This window comes from Myotis yumanensis, unplaced genomic scaffold (assembly GCF_028538775.1).
Source record: "Myotis yumanensis isolate MYYU_CA2020_CCGP unplaced genomic scaffold, mMyoYum1.0.hap1 SCAF_6, whole genome shotgun sequence".
Classification (NCBI taxonomy): Eukaryota; Metazoa; Chordata; class Mammalia; order Chiroptera; family Vespertilionidae; genus Myotis; species Myotis yumanensis.
Genome location: NW_027223757.1, coordinates 44284988 through 44305051, shown reverse-complemented (window position 1 = coordinate 44305051; position 20064 = coordinate 44284988). Strand labels below are relative to the sequence as shown.

At 44.3% G+C, this 20064-nt stretch overlaps 2 protein-coding genes across 7 annotated transcripts in view; one reads left to right on the top strand and one right to left on the bottom strand.

Moving 5' to 3' along the window:
• Window positions 1-4431, bottom strand: part of USP45 (ubiquitin specific peptidase 45) — a 54868-nt gene extending 50437 nt beyond the window's left edge. For 4 of the 5 annotated variants that reach the window (XM_070418029.1, XM_070418032.1, XM_070418035.1 and 1 more), the window contains exon 1: window positions 4374-4431. The gene's annotated coding sequence lies outside the window, so the exon portion shown is untranslated. The remainder of the gene's footprint in view (window positions 1-4373) is intronic. The other variant, XM_070418031.1, reaches the window with a different exon arrangement.
• Window positions 4432-10787: 6356 nt separating this feature from the next.
• LOC139012309 (thiosulfate sulfurtransferase/rhodanese-like domain-containing protein 3) lies at window positions 10788-19305 on the top strand. 2 transcript variants are annotated; one of them, XM_070418027.1, is made up of 4 exons: window positions 10788-10913; window positions 18437-18610; window positions 18705-18864; window positions 19135-19305. In XM_070418027.1, exons 1-4 carry the CDS (start codon window positions 10841-10843, stop codon window positions 19205-19207), a joined length of 480 nt encoding a protein of 159 aa, XP_070274128.1. In that variant the 5' UTR covers window positions 10788-10840; the 3' UTR covers window positions 19208-19305. The 2 variants fall into 2 exon arrangements, with proteins under 2 accessions (XP_070274128.1, XP_070274129.1); XM_070418028.1 differs by lacking the exon at window positions 10788-10913 and adding an exon at window positions 12472-12535.
• The last annotated feature ends 759 nt before the right edge of the window (window positions 19306-20064 follow it).

Here is a 20064-nt window from a genome sequence, read left to right as displayed (position 1 = left end):
TCACTAGCTAGGAGACAGTAGGAGTTAGTAAAGCTACAATGGACCAGGGATGGAAGCCATGTGCCAAGCACAGTAGAACCACCCCCCCTTTCTGTATGACCTTGTGCTAGGCTACTGAGAGAGAAATAAGTTTCTACCTTTCCCCCACTTTTTATTTTATTTTTTTAATTATTTTTTTAAATATATTTTTTATTGATTTCACAGAGGAGAAGAGAGGGAAGGAGAGAAACATGAATGATGAAAGAGAACCATTGATCAGCTGCCTCCTGCACACCTCACCAGGGATTGAGCTTGCAACCCAGGCACATGCCCTGATCAGGATCAAAACGTGACTTCCTGGTTCATCGGTAAATGCTCAACCACTGAGCCACACTGGCCTGGCTCCCACTTTTTTATTATGAAAAGTTTTAAACTTCCACAAAAATTAAAAGAACAATATAATGAATACCCATATACTATCTAAATCCCACTAAAACATTTTGCCATACTTATTTTATCTAAATAGCAATGTGCATATAGACATATATACCTGTATGTTTGTTTTTGGTTTTTTTTTTAATATATTTTTATTGATTTCAGAGAGGAAGAGAGAGGGAGAGAGAAACATCAATGATGAGAGAGAATCATTGATTGGCTGCCTCCTGCATGCACCCTACTGGGGATGGAGCCCACAGCCCAGGTATGTGCCCCTGACCAGAACTGAACCTGGGTCCCTTCAGTCCGCAGGCCGATGCTCTATCCACTGAGCCAAACCAGCCAGGGCTGTATGTTTGTTTTTGGTGAACTATCTGAATGTTGCAGACAGCATGTATCTCTTAAGAATAACAATATTCTTCTATACTGGTTTTTTGAATAAGGATTCAATCAAGGCTTTTGTATTGGTTATGTCACTTTAATACTTTTTAATTGACAACTGTTCTTCCCAAAAAAGATGGAAAGTTAACAGTGCCCTACTTTCCTAAGACACTGGCTTTTTTAAGAGATCAGGGCAGTGCATGAGTCACCTTGGAGGTTTTGCTAAAATGTAGATTTTAAAAGGAGACATATGTACTACTATTTGTAATACTTTAAACAATAAAATATAATTTAAAAAAATAATAAGTAAAATGTAGATTTTGATTAAACAAGACTGTCACAGGACCTGAGATTCTGCCTCCTTTGCAAGCTCCCAATGGGAAGCCAGTGCTGAGGGTCCACTTTCAATAGCAAGACTATAATATCCCACATTGAATTTGACTCTTTCCTCATGGTGTTATTTAACTCTATCTCTTAGGTTTCTTTAAAATTCAGTTAATTCTAAAGATTTTTAGATACAAGTTATGAAATTTTTTAAAACCACTATATTTTGGAGTCTTTATTTTTTTTTAAATATATTTTATTGATTTTTTACAGAGAGGAAGGGAGAGGGATAGGGAGTTAGAAACATCGATGAGAGAGAAACATCGATCAGCTGCCTCCTACACACTCCCCACTGGGGATGTGCCTGCAACCAAGGTACATGCCCTTGACTGGAATCGAACCCAGGACCCTTGAGTCCGCAGGCCGACGCTCTATCCACTGAGCCAAACCGGTCAGGGCTAGAGTCTTTATTAAAGTAGCTTAGCCTAAGTCCTACCTAGTATCACCCTGCTCCATGGCTAAGCTACACTGTAATATTCATGATTATTTGTTTATTTGCTTTTATTGATCAAGGTGCAAGAATCTTTCAACTCAGTAATAAATTCTGAATCTTGATTTAGTTATATAATGTCCCACGTTAGGGAGCTTTTGTGAGTCATTTTATGAGTAATTTCTTTAAGTCCAAGGTTCACCATTTTGAACTGCAAAAAATTAAGGCCTTCAAGGTCACAGAGATGCACACGGCCTCTGAGTTCCTTGACCACTTCATTTCTGATTGCCTTATACCTTCCACTTCCTCATCCGCTTAGCCCCACAGTCCCGCCTTGCAAAATCACTAATTCAAGTATTCCATTCTCTGACCACAACTTCGAGTTCTTCCAGCTTCCTTGCCCAGCCACTCCTGCTCTCCTTTAGTGACCGGGCTCACAGGAGGCTGCATCTCAACAAGTGCTCCCAGGATCACTACAGCAGGGCAGGAAAAAGGAGACCTGGCAAATGGGAGTGCTGGTTCCTCAAGCGTCACTTGGAAGTGACACGTGTCATGTCTGCTCATATTCTACTGGGCAAAACAAGTCAGATGGCAACTCATTTAGAGTAGACATAGAGAGCGGGGATGTTAGTGTATACAAAGAATGCAGCCTTATCATGTTCCCAGGAGGGACAGAATATGTGTGCATAGCCTGAATGAGTACATCACTACTCTAACAAAACCCCAACCCTAGATGAACACAATTAACCACTTTCTCAATGCCTGCATCCAAATGGGCAGGAGAGTCTAAGAAAGCAGAGTGGGTCCACTAAATTCACACCCAATCTCAAATGCATGAAGACATGCCATTATCTACTATTCTTTCTGGTCAACGTATCTATCCTCACACAGCCGCTTGAAACCTTTTTCACTCTCCCAAACCTCCAACTCTTCCATCTCCCTACTCCTCAAAATAGAATCTGGTTTTCGACTTTACTGAAAGAGACATAATCAGATGGCAAATCTGATCTTTCCGCCCGCAAACATACAAATTTACCCCCAACTATGTTAAGTTGATGTCCCAAAAAAGAGATAGACATAACTAAAAGAATCCAGGAAAAGTGGCCCATAAATGCACAGATAAACTCTCAACAAAGAAGAACGTTAACACATAAAAAAAATTAAAACAAAAAGAACCGGGTATTTTCTCTAAAATCTGTAAAAGACAGACTTTTTTGCTTTTCCCAAAAACATTGACTCAAGCTTAACTTGGCAATGTCAATTTCCAGTGATTTTCCTGACATATACAATATGCCTACACACACTAGTACAGAATCATTTTGGACAGTAACCCACTGTTCAGCAATCACTTATCTGTATACGTTTCTTTTTTCAATTTCCCTTTAGAGCAAAAAGAGACAAGTCCAATTACTAGAGCTTCAAATACTTGCTATCATCAGTATTGTGTCTGGGGTGTTCCAAGACCACCCTCACATTCGGAGAATCACTAGAGCGACTCACAAAGCTCAGCATGTACAGCAGTTAGTTGTACTCATAGCTCACGTTTACTATGGCAATGTAGTATGAAAATACCGCCTGATCATAACGGAAAAAGATACAGCCGGAGGCTGGAGGAATCCATGTGTAGGCTTCTTTATGTTCTCTCCCTCCCAGAAGGAATCGAATCCAGCAAAATGTCTGTGCAATGTTTTTGCCCAGGGAAGCCCATTACAGACTCGCGGGCCCAGGATTTTTACAGGAGCTGATAACTTCAGCGCAACCATATTACAAAGCACAAACCATATTGTTGCCAGATACCAAACAAGCGCTAATCTTGCAGGAGCCTTTCTAAAAAGACAGCAAGCTCAGGCCTACTATGCTCCTTTCAGCACAAATGCTTTCGGACCATTTTTCTCAGTTTTCAACTTCAGCATTACTCTAACATCTGTTCTTTTCTTTAATGTAGGATGTACAACTAAGTTGTTAAGGAATGTTTAATTTTTTAAAAGCAGGTTATGCAAAAAAAAAAAAAAAGCCCGTATTCTTTAAAAAAAAAAATTTTTTTTCTTACTCTTGGGCAATTATTTTCAGCGGCAGGAGGCCAGGTTGGGGGAGGGAGGGGAAATTGGGACACAACTCTCCTTTAGATTCCAGGCTCAAAGAGATGAACAGCACTTACATAGTTTTACTGAGCATCACACTCGCTTCCAAGCACGTCTAAGCCCAGGGAATCCGCACTACCACCCTAGGAGGTAGGGTACTATTATTTCGCCCATTTTACACTTGAAGAAACTGGGGTACGCAGAGATTAAGTGACGGGCAGGGTTCCCGGAGCCAGGAATTGGGGGCGGGGGGTGATCTGGACCCAGGCAGTCCCTCTCCAGGGCTCCCAACACTGCGCGTTGCAGCCAGAGACCCTGTAGACACGCGACCCCCGGTCACGAACACAAACGCCCCCCGTTTCTTTGGAGGAAATGCGTCGTAGAGGAGAGAATGCCAGGGGGAGGCCGGGCCAGATGGGCGCCGGGCCGCCGCGCGCCCGGGTCAAGGTGAGGCGGGGACTCGGCCCCTCTCCCGCCGGGACGCCCCGGCCGGAGGGGCCGCCGCCCGGACACCGGGCCCGCTCCGCCGCGACCACACGGCGCTGGATAACCGCCCGGCGCCCCCCGAGATCAGCAGGACGGGAGGGCGCAGGGGGGCCTCTCTCCCAGGCCCATCACGCCCCTGGGGGTCAGGGTCGCGGAAGCCAAGACCGAGCAGCTGCGACCCCGCAGCCCCAACTCACCCGCCGGGCCGGGCCTCCGGGTCCACACCAGAAAGGACTGCGCCTGCGCGGCCGTCCCGCCGGCGGCGGGGGCGGGGCCGGGGGCCGGGGGGCGGGGCCGGGGCCGGGAGCCGGGAGCCGGGGGCGGTCCGGAGGTCTGGGCGGGCGGGGACCGCCGCTTGGGAGCCGCGCACCGGGTGAGGCGTGGACAGGGCGGGCCGGGCGCGGGAAGGCCTGCGTTCCCTCCGTGGGCAGAGCCGGTCGGTGCCCGCTGATCTTAAAATAATAGCGCAGGGCTCCCGTTTGGATTCGAATGGCAGCCTGGAGTGCACAGCTCGGTCCTCCCAGGGTCGGGATTCAATCTCCCTTGTGGCTGCGCACCTGCTGGGACAGCCTCTTCCTTTCCTCGTCACACTGTACAACCAAGTCACATCTGACACCCATCATACATGACCTTGCTTTTCTTCATTGTGATTGTCTTATCTTTCTTATTTCCTTTCTGGACAGGGAACTTCTTGATCTACACCTATACCTCTTGAAATTTAGATCGCCCGTTAAAGTGGTTTGCATATTGCATATGCTTAGTAAGAGTAGTTGGTTTGGAAATATTTCCATTGAACCGAAGCAAGGGAGCAGAAGCCCCAGGTTCTATCCCTCCCCTCCCCTTCTAGGTTAGGGCACTACGGGTTGACTTGTGGCCAGACACCTGTCCCCTTACTGACCCCCTCCCCACTTCTTTGGGTAAGAAATAGTTGAGATGGCCCTAGCGGGTTTGGCTCAGTAGATAGAGCCTGCGGACTGTAGGGTCCTGGGTACGGTTCTGGTCCAGGGCACATGTCCAGGTTGGGGGCTCAATCCCCAGTAGGGGGCGTGCAGGAGACAGCTGATCAATGATCCTCTCTCATCACTGATGTTTCTCTCTCTCTCTCTCCCTCTCCCTTCCTCTCTGAAATCAATAGAAATGTATTTTTTAAAAAATAGTTGAGACAAACGAAAACTAGTCTCAGCCAGAATTAGCAGTCACGTTGAGCTACATCTTAGTTTTGGGGCCTAGTTTTGAGGCCACTCTACCCTCCAGAAACCCCCCATCCAGAGAGGAGGGACTGAGATGAGTTGCACAACGAACACCCCGACCCCCACCCCCAGTGTCAGAGACCACTAGCCACCTCCATTCCCTCCCCTTGCTATGGTAGAAACCTCCACCCAGACTCCATGGGTGCGACTCACTTCCTGAGTTGGCCCGCACTCTACTCCTTCTTGAGAGTGCACTGTCACCTTAATAAATCTTCTGTGCTTTGTTTAATCTCTCTGTCTCGCTCTTGAATTTTTCCCGCCCAGTGACAAGAAACTGGACACTGTCACTGGGGTGAGGCCTCCCTTGGCCTCCCGGTGAGCCCTCCGGCATCAGAATGATACTGCAGACATTAATGCTAGTTATGGATAAGCTCTACAAGTCTTGTAATCTTTCCAGGTTCTTCAGCACGGGTCAGGTTTGGCCTTATGAATAGAGCCTTGGATTAAGAGTAAAAAGATATTAGAGATAAACCAAAACATAACAACAACAAAACTCCAATTCATTTCTTATGAAATAAAAATTATTTCCATGTAGAGAATTTGGTTAAGGAGATTACTAAATGTTTACATTGTGTATGGAAACCATATTTTTATATAATTACCATTTGTTAAAAGAGAACACGAATTACATTAAAGTCTACACTCTATTTCACACTTGATTTTTTTCACCTGACAGTATATCTTGGACATATTTCCACAGTAGCCTCATTCTTTTATCAGTGAATAGATGTATCACTTTTTTTTTCCTCTCCAATTATTCCCTTATTAATGTACATTTTTCCTTGCCTACTTGTGGAAATGTTTTCTGTAGACTATTAACAGTGGAAATGCTGAGCCAACAGATTGATTTCAATTTTAATTTTTGATAGAAACTCTTTTGAAAAAAGTTGTATGAAAGGCAAAACATTTTCTAATTCTTCACTTGATTAAAAAAAAATATCTAGGGGCTTGAAGTGGATTTAGAAAGAAATGAGAAAAATCTCAACTCCTTTTAATAATCCCTTCCTTCCCACTTGTCTTATGCCCCCCCCCCCAAAAAGGAGCAAAGAAAGAGAAAAGAAAATGAGTTGTTTGAAAATTAATCGTTCACATCAACTTAGCATTAGTATTCCTCTCCCAGAAAGTTAAATGATTTCTTCCCCTTTCATCCCACTTTAAGCCTTGCTAACTCTCTTTGAAGGAAGAACTTTGACACTCGTCTGAGGAGCAATCTCTTTTGACAAGATCTTTATGCTCTAAGAACTCTTAAATAAACCAAGTTTGGCACTGTGCTAGATATGAAAGGACACATTCACCTTTTCAGAAAAAAAATCTTACAGAAACATATTTCTCAAATAATTAGTCATAAACATTAGGAAAAAGCTGTTTAGTAACATGTGCTCTTGCCAAAGCATAAATCATTAAATGTGATTCATGGAGACATGTACATTGTTTTCATGTCTGTGTCCATACAACTGGTAGTTTATATTGCATATTCAAGACAGCTTGGGGATGCCATGGAGAGTACATGAATCTGCAATATATAATGACATCTTGGTTCAAAGTTAATCCACCAAATAGATTACATAGAGACTATGGTTAAGATCCAAATGATTTGGAAAAACATAATCGTAAGTGTTGTTATTGGCATAGAAATCTGAAGTGGTTTTAATAATTATTAAATTATTGAAAATGGAACAATTGAAAAGTACATGTTTAATGAAATTAACATGGGAAGGCATTTATAAAGATACTAGAGGCCCGGTGCACAAAAATTTGTGCACTGGGGGGGGGGGGGGTCCCCCAGCCCGGCCTGTGCCCTCTCACAGTCTGGAACCCCTCGGGAGATAACGACCTGCTGGCTTAGGCCTGCTCCCAGGTGGCAGAGGGCACGCCCAATCCCTAGGTGCAGCCCCTGGTCAGGCTCAGAGCAGGGCCGATTGTGGAGTTGGGGCACCGCCCCGTCATGCACAGAGCAGGGCAGATCGGGAGGTTGCGATGCCACCCCTAGTCACGCTCAGGGTAGGGCCGATTGGGGGGTTGGGGCACCGCCCCCTATCACACTCAAGGCAGGGTCGATGGGGAGGTTGAGGCGCCACCCCCTGTCACGCACAGAGCAGGGCTGATCAGGGGGTTGGAGCGCCGCACCCTGTCAAACACAGAGCCGCAGGGCGATCAGGGGATTGGGGAGCTCCCCCATATCAGGCACAGAGCAGGGCTGATCAGGGGGTTGGGGCGCCTTCCCCTGTCACGAACAGAGCAGGGCGGATAGGGAGGTTGTGGCCCCACCCCCTGTCACTCACAGAGCCGCAGGGCAATCAGGGGGTTTGGGCGCTGCCCCTTGTCACGCTGATCCCGGTGCCGGGAGCCTCGCTGCTCCGCTGATCCCGGTGCCGGGAGGCATATTACCCTTTTACTATATAGAATAGAGGCCTGGTGCACAGGTGGGGGCCAGCTGGTTTGCCCTGAAGGGTGGGGGTCCCCACTGGGGTGCCTGGCCAGTCTGGCTGAGGGGCTGAGGGCCGTTTTCAGGCTGGCGGGTGCCTGAAGCTCCCAACTGCTCCTTTTTTTCTTTTTTTTTCTATTCTGGGCCGGCTTTAGCTCTGAGGCCTCACTGCTGAAAGCAGGTTTCTGGCCTTTACCTTCTGTATTTGATACAATGTTGTGGTCCGGCTGGCTGAAGCCCGGCTGACTGAAAGCCGGTTTCTAGGGTTTTGTTTAGCTTCTATATTTGCAACATAGTTGCTTAGAGTTGCAGCTGAGAGGCCGGCAGCGGCAGGCGGGGAACGTTGGAGTTCGCCATCACTGGAGCAAGCAAGCCTCCCTGTTCGCTTCAGTGCATGGCTGCCAGCCGTCATCTTGGCTGACAGTTAATTTGCATAAGGATATGCTGATTAGCCAATGGGAAGGGTAGCGGTCGTACGCTAATTACCATGTTTCTCTTTTATTAGTGTAGATGGGTGCTTGGACACTAATAATCCCATTTAGACATTAATTTTTAAATTCCTTCTGTGAATAAATTCACAGTTAAGTATAGCTTTCTTAATATAGTTCCAAGTACGCTTGGAACCCAAGTTAAGAATAAATTTAAAACAAGATAATAAGAAACTTTATGTGATAGGCTGAATAATGCCCCCTCACCCCCCGAAAGGTGTTCCAGTTCCTGAAACCTGTGAGTATGTTACCTTACATGGCAAAAGGACTTTGCAGATATGACTAAATTAAGAATCTTAAGATGGGAGGTTATCCTGGATTATCTGAGTGGTCCCAGTGTAAGGACAAAGGTCTTTATGAAAGGCTCTATCAGTGGATAGAACATTTGCCTGCTGACTGAAGGGTTCCGGGTTCAATTCCAGTTAAGATCACGGATCTTGGTTGCAGGCTCCATCAGGCCCTAGTCAGGGTATGTGCCAGAGGCAACCAAGTGATCTGAGACACATTGATGTTTCTTTCTATCTATTCCTCTCCCCTCCACTCTCTCTAAAAATCAATGGAAAAATATCCTCTGGTGAGAATTAACAAAAATAAAAAAATAAAAAACAAGAAAAAAAGGGAGGCAAGAGGATCAGAGGAAAAGAAGGGATGTACAACAGAAGCAGGTCACACTTAGAGAGAAATTTGAAGATGCTAAACTGCTGGCTTTGAAGATGGGGAAGGGGACCACTAGCCAAGGAATGCGGGCAGCCTCTACAAGCATGTCAAACTCAAAGGCTAACACAGGCAAGATAAACAAGGTTTAAGTTTATGTGGGCCGCAAAAAAAACAAAAGCTTCAATTTTCATAGAAACGTAGGTTTATTTCGATAGAGACAGCTGAATTCAAAGGGCTGAAATAAATGAGTAATTGTTAACATAAAATAATAGAACAGGCCGAAACCGGTTTGGCTCAGTGGATAGAGCATCGGCCTGCGGACTGAAAGGTCCCAGGTTCGATTCCGGTCAAGGGCATGTACCTTGGTTGCAGGCACATCCCCAGTAGGGGGTGTGCAGGAGGCAGCTGATGGATGTTTCTCTCTCATCGATGTTTCTAACTCTCTATCCCTCTCCCTTCTTCTCTAAAAAAATCAATAAAATATATCTTTAAAAAAAAGTTTCTTACATACTGTTATATTGACTGGGCCTCGAGTTTGACATGCTTGCCCTCATAGATGGGAAAGAAATTCTCGCCTAGAGCCTTTAGAAGGAACAAAGGCTCAATGACACCTTAATTTTAGCCATGTGAGACTGCTGACCTACAGAACTGAATAATAATAAATTTGTATTGTCTTAAGCCAGCAAACTTGTGGTGATGTATTACAGTAACAATTGGAAACTAACACATTTTTAAAAAGTAGTTGCATCCTAACCCTGACAAAGTTATCACCAAATATAATCAAATATCATCAAGTGGTGGGAAAAAGATGACAGCATGAGATTATCTTAACACTCGAATCAGTTGAATATCGGAGCCAAGAGAAATTCTGAGAAAAACCTCCATGTAGTTTGCTTTAATCTATAATATTAGAATCCCGTTGAAGCAAATTGGAGAAATATATTTAAATCTTTAAATATTATCTTCGGTATATTTCTTACTTTCTATGTTTTTCTGCTGTTATTAATTCAACTTATTTACTTCTTATTTATTTATTTTTAATTTATCTCTATTGTTGAAAGTAGTATTACAGATGTCCCCCTTTTTCCCCCAATTGACCCCTTCCCCACCCAGGCCCACGCCCTCCCCAGGTCTTCACCGCACTATTGTCTGTCCATAGGTTATGCATGTATTTACTTTTTTTTTTTTAATATATTTTATTGATTTTTTACAGAGAGGAAGGGAGAGAGATAGAGAGTTAGAAACATCGATGAGAGAGAAACATCGATCAGCTGCCTCCTACACATCTCCCAGTGGGGATGTGCCCGCAACCCAGGTACATGCCCTTGACCGGAATCGAACCTGGGACCCTTCAGTCCGCAGGCCAACGCTCTATCCACTGAGCCAAACCGGTTTCGGCTGCATGTATTTACTTTTAAACTTTATCTCTCCTTAATAAATATTAACTTTATCTCTCCTTAATAAAAATTAAATTAGTTTCTTTCCAAAGGATTTCTTTTTCTAAATGTTTTTATTGCTTTCAGAGAGAAGAGAGAGGGACAGAAACATCATGGGCTGCCTCCTGCACGCCCCCTACTGGGGATGAGTCCACAACCCCGGCATATTCCTGGCTCATGGGTGACGCTCAACCCCTGAGCCACACCAGCCAGTTTCCAAAGGATTTTAAATGCTAAAGTGGGACAGGTGTGGGTCAGCGATTAGGCCTTGTGGCACTGCCCGGTTCGGCCGGCACCTGGCTGGGGGGCGCTCAAGAGCCTGACCCGGTTGGCGGGGCGACGGGTGGAGGAGGCGGAGCAGGAGGAGGAAGTGGTCAGAAGCCGGGGGTCGGGCTGCGCCAGCCCGCGATGCCGCTGCTGAGGTTGCTGCTCGCGGGTGCGCGCCGCGCGGTCTTCGGGTCCGCGGAGCCTGCGCTGCGGGGTGAGCTAGGCGGTCGGTGGGGCGTGGAGGAGCGCCTAACCTCGGGTCCCCGGGCAGGGCAGGGCAGGGAAGGGAAGGGATGGTGGGGCGCTCGCTTCTTTAGACACCCCTGAAAAGTGACACCGTACCTCTCGGCACCTGGGGTGTAGCGCCCTACAGTTCTTGTTCCCGCAGATCCCGCGTTTCTGGGGCCTGGGGCTGCTCTGGGGACGCAGGGAGAGGAGCACACATTGCGCCTGGGAGCTCGCGGGGAAAGCACTTGTAAACATACTGGTGCTTGTCTAACAAAGGCCGTTCGCGATCCCGGGAAGCGAGCCAGCGGGAGAGACGCAATGACGAGCCCAGCCTTGAGTTCCACTTACAGTGCTGATAGCTCGGTGGACGTTCCACTAGAATTACAGCAGTTAGAGCTCTAAAAGTGCCACCCTGGTTTTACAGATGGCGAAAGAGAAGACAGAGCAAAGGTAGTGCGTGGTGTTAGGTCTAGGACTCAGAGCCAGCCTCCATTCCTTCTCCTCGCTTTATATGCTGCCTCTCCTTTGGCAACAACTGTTATCTGTGGACGCAGGTACAGGGGCCGGGCATACCACTGTCTCCCCCCGCCTCCCCTTCTCAAGTATTCAATTTTTTTAAAAAAATATATTTTATTGATTTTTTACAGAGAGGAAAGGTGAGGGATAGAGAGTTAGAAACATCAATGAGAGAGAAACATCGATCAGGCGCCTCCTGCACGCCCCCTACTGGGGATGTGCCTGCAACCAAGGTACATGCCCTTGACCGGAATCGAACCTGGGACCCTTGAGTCCACAGGCCGACGCTCTATCCACTGAGCCAAACCGGTTCTGGTCCATTTTTTTTTTTTTTTTAAGAACACCCACTAGGAAGCAACTTGACAATGACTATTTATTTTATTTTATTTTTTTTAAAAAATATATATATTTAAAAATATATTTTATTGATTTTTTACAGTGAGGAAGGGAGAGGGATAGAGAGTTAGAAACATCGATGAGAGAGAAACATCGATCAGCCGCCTCCTGCACACCTACTGGGGATGTGCCTGCAACCAAGGCACGTGCCCTTGACTGGAATCGAACCTGGGACCTTTCAATCCGCAGGCCGACGCTCTATCCACTGAGCCAAACTGGTCAGGGCTAAAAATATATTTTATTGATTTTTTTTTAACAGAGAGGAAGGAAGAGGGATAATTAGAAACATCGATGAGAGAGAAACATCAATTAGCTGCCTCCTGCACACCTCCCACTAAGGTACATGCCCTTGACTGGAATCGAACCTGGGACCCTTCAGTCTGCAGGCTGACGCTCTATCCACTGAGCCAAACCAGACAGGGCTCAAGTATTCCATTTTAACTGTTGGGACATCGTTCGGTTTATGATGTGTGTGTTTTCTATGCAGATTCTTTGTAGTTTGGTTTTACCTTTGTTCAACAGTTATTTATTGAGCACCTTCTCAGCCAGGCTTCCTGGGGATACAGCCTCTACAGTTCTCTACCATTTGTGGGCAGATAGACACAAGTACACAGTGAACACACACAGCCCAGTCTAGTGAGACTGCAATGGAAAGAACAACTGACTCTACCAGAGTTGGGAAAAGTTTGAGAAAAGGTGCCTTTTCATTTAAAAATTCTAGTAGTAATACATGATTATATTTTGATTATATTAAAACAATAAAGCACAACATGGGTGCCCTTTATACAACTTCCCATCCCACTCTCCTCCCCAGATATGGTTTGTTATCAATCTTTCTAAACAGTTTTCTATGAGTTTACATAAATAAATATACACATAACATACTGCATATATGCGGGGCCGGCGTGGCTCAGTAGTTGAGCCTCAACCTATGAACCAGGAGGTCATGGTTTGATTCCCCATCAAGGCACATGCCCAGGTTGCAGGCTCCATCCTCAGTGTGGGGTGTGCAGGAGGCAGCCAATTGATGATTCTCTCTCATCATTGATGTTTCTCCCTTTCCCTCTCCTCTCTGAAATCAATAAAAATTGCTGGGGTCCAACCCCAGCAGGTCCAGGGATCCCCAAAGGTGTGGACGGAGTCGGCGAAGAAGGAATGACATGGAAACTGGGTTCAGTTCATCAGCATAGCGAGGTTCTCCCTCCAGGATCTCCAGCGATGTTCTGGTCAGGATCTCCAACCAAGTTCTGTAGCCAGGTTCTGGTTCTCCAGCCAGGTTCGGTTGCCAGGTTCTTTAGCCAGGTTCTATCCAGGTTCTTTTGCCATGTTCTGTCTAGGTTCTCCAGTGAAGTTCTGTAGCCAGGTTCTGTCCAGGATCTTTTGCCATGTTCTCTGGCTAGGTTCTGGTTAGGATCTGACGATGATCTGATGAGTAGCTGATGAGGAGCTGATGTTTATTTTCTTGTTACATCCGTATTTATACCAGCCGATTTTAATCCTGTCAATTTCTATTACAAAGGTTAGGGCGTTTCTTATCTCCATTCCAGGGAGTAAAGATTATGTAGCTCAAGCATGATTGTTTGTAGTTAAAGTGATTAACTACCCGCCTGGCACTTAGTTAAGGAGTTTTATCCCCTCCCTAACTTCAGGGGAAAATCCCTACCTGGGAAAACCACCTTTCTCGGAGAGGTGACCTTGGTTAAAACACATAGCGCTAAAGGGAGCAAACATATTAAGAACAGTATGCCATATACGCCAGGTCCCTTGAAACATATGCTGTGCAGATGTTTCTTTCCTGCAGCGACTGTGTCAAGCAGCGAGGATGGACCGGCTTCCGGCAAATTCCCCCTTTTTTATTTTTTTAAATGATAGCGCATGCAAATCAGCGGCCACCTCTCAGATTGGGCTGTTTAAGACTCGGAAGAAGACTGGCAAGCAATGACAACAAAAAATATATTTTTAAAATACTACACATATATGTTACATACAATAGGACTCTATGTTATAAATCACATTTTATATATTATTTATATTACTAGAGGCCCAGCGCACGAAATCATGCGTGGGTATAGTCCCTAGGCCTAGCCATCTTTCCCAGCTGCCAGCAGCCATTTCGCCCCCTGCTGCCACTCACCGAGGTTCCCAGTTTGCCATCGGGCGATGGGAACCTGACAGCTGGGGAGGAGGGATTGAGAGGTCAGCTGTTCCTGCCCGCTCACCCACCCCACCCCTGGACCGGTGGGGCTGGGGCCTTGGCCTAGGGCCACCTGCATCCCCTGCCACCCACACACCCCCGTTTCCCCATTAGCCATCGGGCAATTGGAGCCTGACTGCCAGGGTCCACCTGCTTGCCAGTCCTGCCCCCCACCACTCACTGTGGTTCCCTGTTTGCCATGGGGCGATGGGAGCCTGCCAGCTGAGGGGAGGAACCCAGAGGTTGGCCGTTCCTGCCCACTCGCCAGCCCCACCCCTGCCGTGGGTCGCCCTCTGTGTGTGGGGCAACCAGCGGGGCGGGGGGCTTGGCCTGGGGACCCTACATCCCCTGCCACCCACCCCTGGGTGTCCCCGTTCGCCATCGGGCTATAGGAGCCTGCTGGCCAGGGAAAGGGACCAAGAGGTGGTCTGTGCACCTCATAGTGACTGGTTGAGTGGCTGTTCTGCCGTTATGGTTGCTGGGCTTTTATTATATAGGATAATGTGATTTACAGTGCATATTTTCCTGTAATTTTTTTCTGTTATGTATTCAGTTTTTTATGACAATACATATAACTCTTTTAAACACTGCATATATTCCATAGTATGGATAAACAGTTTATTTATTCAGTCCCCTGTTGATGAACATTTTGGTTTCCAAATTTTTATTCTAAAAAGACTATCCATAATTATCATTGTACCTACCTCTTTGTGTATATGTACAAGCATTTTACTAGAATAGAAACCTAGAAGTATAATTTTTGGATCAGAGTAACAAGTGGCATTTAACTGGGTCTTAAAGAAGAGTAAGAGTGTACCAAGTAGAGATGAGGGAGAAAGGTATTCCCTTCAGAAGAAACAGTGTGCATAAGTCATGGAGGAAAAGTGAAATTAGACATTTACTGTTTGTACTGTGTAGATTATTTAAACCTCACAGCAACTCTAAAAGGTTGAGTAATAGTATTCCCATTTTACAAATAATAAACTAAATCCCAGAGAGTTTAAGTAATCTGTCCAGGGTTACAGAACTAATTGGTCAAGCCAGGATTTAAAGCTGGTTTATCTGACTCTAAAACCCCTGCTCTTACTACTATAAAAATGTAGGTAGGACACATGTATACTATTTTTTTTTCTGCGTTACAATCCATGTTTGTTTAATATGTTTGATATATTTCAAGGGAATTAATTATATCTGATTAATATCTGGGTAATAACAAGCTTTGATGTAATGGTGTTTTACTATTTAACACTATTTTGGCAAAAAAAAATGTTTTAATCATAGATTTATAGAAATTCTACTTAGACGGTATCTTGGAAATAGTATAACTCATTTATTATTTAAATCAGGAACTTAGACTAAAAAAAACACAAACCTTAAAAGATTGAGAATCATTAGCTCAAATAGCTAGGCAAGTGGCATAAAATCACATTCACACTACTGCTCTTCTTTGCTCAAGCACTGCTTCACAGAAGGCTTCTATGTTCATCTGTTCTGTATATAAATGAATGAGGAGAAAGTACTGAGGTTTTCTCTCCATTTTTAAAGCTAGGGTTTCTTGGCATATGAACTTTCAAAGTCATTCCATGAGGTACTGACTTGACCCATAGCCAGGAGTCCACAAGTAATACCTACGGTACCAGAATTTGCTATGACACATGTAGGAAGGTCAGGTGATCTTACCCTTCACTACCTCTACACTCAGAGATGACCAATGTTGGAAGAACAAGAACGATGAGCTAGGAAAGCAGTGGTGGTGAGTGGGGTCTCTCCTATGAGGATCGGGTCATCAGATCAATACACTCACCCCCATCCCTGCCTCCACTGACCTGTGGATATTTCATAGTAGACATCAGGGTGAAGATGCTGGTTGTTAGGACAGGGCTGATGCCTGACAGGTAGGATTTTATTTTTTGCTCTTTTTTAATAGTGACAATTCCCTATTTAAAAAAGTTTTTATTCAATTTATTTAATCTGAAAAAACACACAACACATTTCACCTGTTTTTCTCCCGCCCCCCCCCCCCCCCCCCCTGCCCACAGCTGGCAACCAACAAACTGTATCTATGAGCTTGGGGTGTGTGTATGTGTGTGTGTGTGTATAAATATTAATATCTGGGTAATAACAAGCTTTAATGTAATGGTGTTTTACTATTTATCACTATTTTGGCAAAGAAAAATGTTTTAATCATAGATTTATAGAAATTCTACTTAGACGGTATCTTGGAAATAGTATAAAATATATATATATATTTTTTTCTCTCTCTCTCTCTCTCTCTCCCCGGTGCATGAAATTCGTGCACTGGGGGAGGCGGGGGGGGGGGGGGGAGGATCCCCCTCTCACAGTCCAGGAACCCTCAGGGGATTCAGGGGATGTCCTACTGACGGCTTAGGCCCGCTCCCCCAGGGCCTAAGCCACAGTCTGGCCTCCCTCTGCGGGAGGTGACCAGGCTGATCAGGGGAAGGGGCCAACCCTATAACCCCGCTGCTGCTGCCACTGCCAGCCGCCGCAGCTGCCAAGATGTTCTCATCAATACAGACTCCAGTCCCTTCACCACAAAAAAATGCCTGTGTCCACTCTGGGCCTGCTCAAGCTGCACAGTGGCGGCTCAGGCATGCCCCACCCCCCCCGCCCCGTCTGTGTCCCCGCCCACCGCTCCTGCCTGCACATGCCTGTCGGGAGGCAGTGTGATGTGAGTGCTGGGCAGGCCTGCACACGCTTCCGCTGGGGGCAGAAGTCCCCGCCCCCATCCCTCGCTCACCAGCTCCTGTGTGCGCGCAACCTGTTGAACGGTCGTGACTGGGACACGGTTAGGACCAATTAGCATATTACCTCTTTATACATATAGATTATTCCACATATAAGACATATTGTACAGTATTTGTATTTCTCTTTCTGGCTTATTTCACTTAATGGTAGTTTTTGAGGTCCATCCATGTTACATATGGCAAGATTTCATTCTTTTTTATGGCCTAGTAATATTCCATTCCATATATATGTATATATCACAATTTCTTTATCCATTTATCTGTTGATGGGCACTTAGATTGTTTCCATATCTCGACTATTGTAAATGCTACAGTGAATATGTGGGTACATATATCTTTGAAATACTATCTCTGTTTTTTTTGAATACTTAGAAATGGAATTGCTGAATATAGTAGATGAAACAATCTCTCTCCCAGCTTGAAGGAGTGGCCTCATCACTGTCTTGTCATTCAGCACTGCCTCAGCTTTTGGTTGACTCTCAAACCTTTGTGCTTGTCCAAGCAGTCCAGTACATCTTTTTTTTTTTTTTTTAAATATATTTTTATTGATTTCAGAGAGGGAGAGGGAGATAGAAACATCAATAATGAGAGAGAATCATTGATTGGCTGCCTCCTGCATGCCCCACACTGGGGGTGAAGCCTGCAACCCGGGTATGTGTCCTTGGCTGGAATCGAACCTGGGACTCTTCAGTCCATAGGCCAACACTGTATCCACTGAGCCAAACTGGCTAGGGCTCAGTACATCTTTAATAGCTCCCAGTAGTTGAACATATGCCAAGACCTGTCAGTGTCCCAAAAGGGTGACTCTCGGGCTGACTGGATGCCAGACCCTCAGGCATCAGCTTTGTATGCAGATGTACCCAGTCATGTGGGAGTAAATGAGTAAGCCCCACTGGCCACCAGAAATCAGGGCTTGTATATTTTTTATATAGCTGGAGGGTAGGGTAATTGGGGCAGTGGAGGAATGAGGAGGAGGATAAGGTTTGAAAAATTATGCCGCAACAATTATTACTGGGTGTTTACCTAATGATGACTGTTTCCATCATTCCTTCTACATTTATCAATTGAAGCAATCCCTTCTCCCCACTTATTTATTTAATTATATCTTTATATCAGTATGGACTGATAGAATTTTTTATTTTGTCTTATGGGTTATTTATCCATTACCTTATTATGCTGCTAATTATTTAACAGAGATAGAAACAGTACCATTAAGTACTTACAAGTGCTTTCAAATGTAAAGCCCCCACATCTAACATGACTTGTTATCTTAATTTGTAAGGAAAAATGATATTAAAATTTTAATATTGTAACTTAGATCGGGGTAAGATTTACATATTATTCACACAATTCAGTTGTCAAATGCTTTATGTGTATTTACAAGTCCTTCCCACCCCCACCCCACCCCAATTAAGGGGCTTGGAGAGAGTAGAATATGGAGCTGGCATAAGGCCAGCCATTAAGCATGCAGGGCAGGAAGATAGAGCTGTATCTTCCTGCTCAGTCAGGCTGTGTGCAAAGTACATCCATTAAATATAGTTTAGTAAAGTCAAAAGATTGAGTAGAGTTAGCTGACTGGAACCAGGGGAAAAATTTCTTCAGATACTAATAGTGCTTATATTATTTTATTCTTTCCAGGTTTGAACTCAATAAAAGGAAACTGGCACAATTTTTGTACTGCTGTTTATAAAGATGTAACTTATAAGGAACTGAAAAACCTCTTGAATTCCAAAAAAATTATGTTAATTGATGTTAGAAACACATGGGAAATTATTGAGTGTGGAAAAATCCCTGGGTCTGTCAATATACCATGTAAGTGACATGTATCTTAATCTGATTCATTTCAAAAAATACATATTCAGCCAATTTACTGTAGATAAAATTTAATTGAGATTCTTTCTTTCAGTAAATGAGGTAGGTGAAGCTCTACAGATGAACCCAGAAGACTTCAAGGAGAAGTATAATGAAATAAAGCCATCCAAATCTGACAGTCTAATGTTTTCCTGTTTAGCTGGCATGAGAAGCAAGAAGGCTCTGGACATAGCAATATCTTTGGGCTTTACCAGGTATGTAGGTGAAGGCTATATACTGTAATGTTTCATATGTATTATGTTATTGGTCTACTGAATTTCTTACACTATTAATAATGGCAGTATAGCAAGAGTTAGAGCCTCTATCTTTTCATAGTGCTCAAAAGTAACACAATCTTTTAAATAGGCTTATAGTCTAAACAGTATGGTGAGTAGCCATCAAATCTCTCAATCACTAGTTTTCATCAACCTTGTTTTATGAAGCAGTAAAAAATGTTTACAGCACTATTTGATGTATGTTTTCAGGTCTCAACACTATGCTGGAGGATGGAAGGAATGGTCTACCTATGAACATTCAGAGAAGAAACAAGGAAACTGAAGTTTGGAATACAAGCTGGTTCTTGCCTTATGTACATGCAGCCTAGAGTTGTGGAATGAGCAAAAGAATAAAAATCTAGCTCTGGCACCACTGGCTAATGGGAAGGGGATTTTGTATAAGTCAATTAATTGTTGAATCTTTTTCTCAACTGTAAATTGAGAATACCACTTCCCACCCTGGCCTGGTAACTCAGTTGGTTATTGTGTTGTCCCATATGCCAAGGTTGTGGATTTGATCCCTGGTCAGGGCACATACAAGAATCAACCAATGAATGCATAAATAAGTGGAACAACAAACAGATGTTTCACTCTTTCTACAAAAAAAAGAAAAAAAGAATACTACTTCCCCCTGCCTACTTGCACAGGCTATTGAGGATTGAGATACTGTTAGTGACTTGCCATGGAAATATAAGGGTTGGGATTCCAGGAATTAATTTTTAAATAGGTTACTAGAGTTCAATAGTATTCCAAAAAAAACCAAATTACTATTTGGATTTCCTAATCATGTGCATATGTGTTAGCACACCAATCAGAGGCTATGAGTTAGACCAGATTAATAAACAGACTTGACCTTAAAATACCAAGAATCTGAAATCCTTATTAAGTAGTTGAAATAATAAACAATGAAAATATATTAACAGCATCCAAAGACTTATGGCAGTGTTGTGGCCAGCATGGTAGTGAAATAATTTTTAATTTAAAAATAGGAATCAGAACTGTGGTTGCTTCTATTGAGGGAAGGAGACTAACTGGAAAGGCAAGGAGGGAAATTTCTAGGGTAATAGAAATGCCTTATATCTTGATGTACTGACACATACATCATCAAGACTCATTGAAGTAGACACTTGAAAATATACA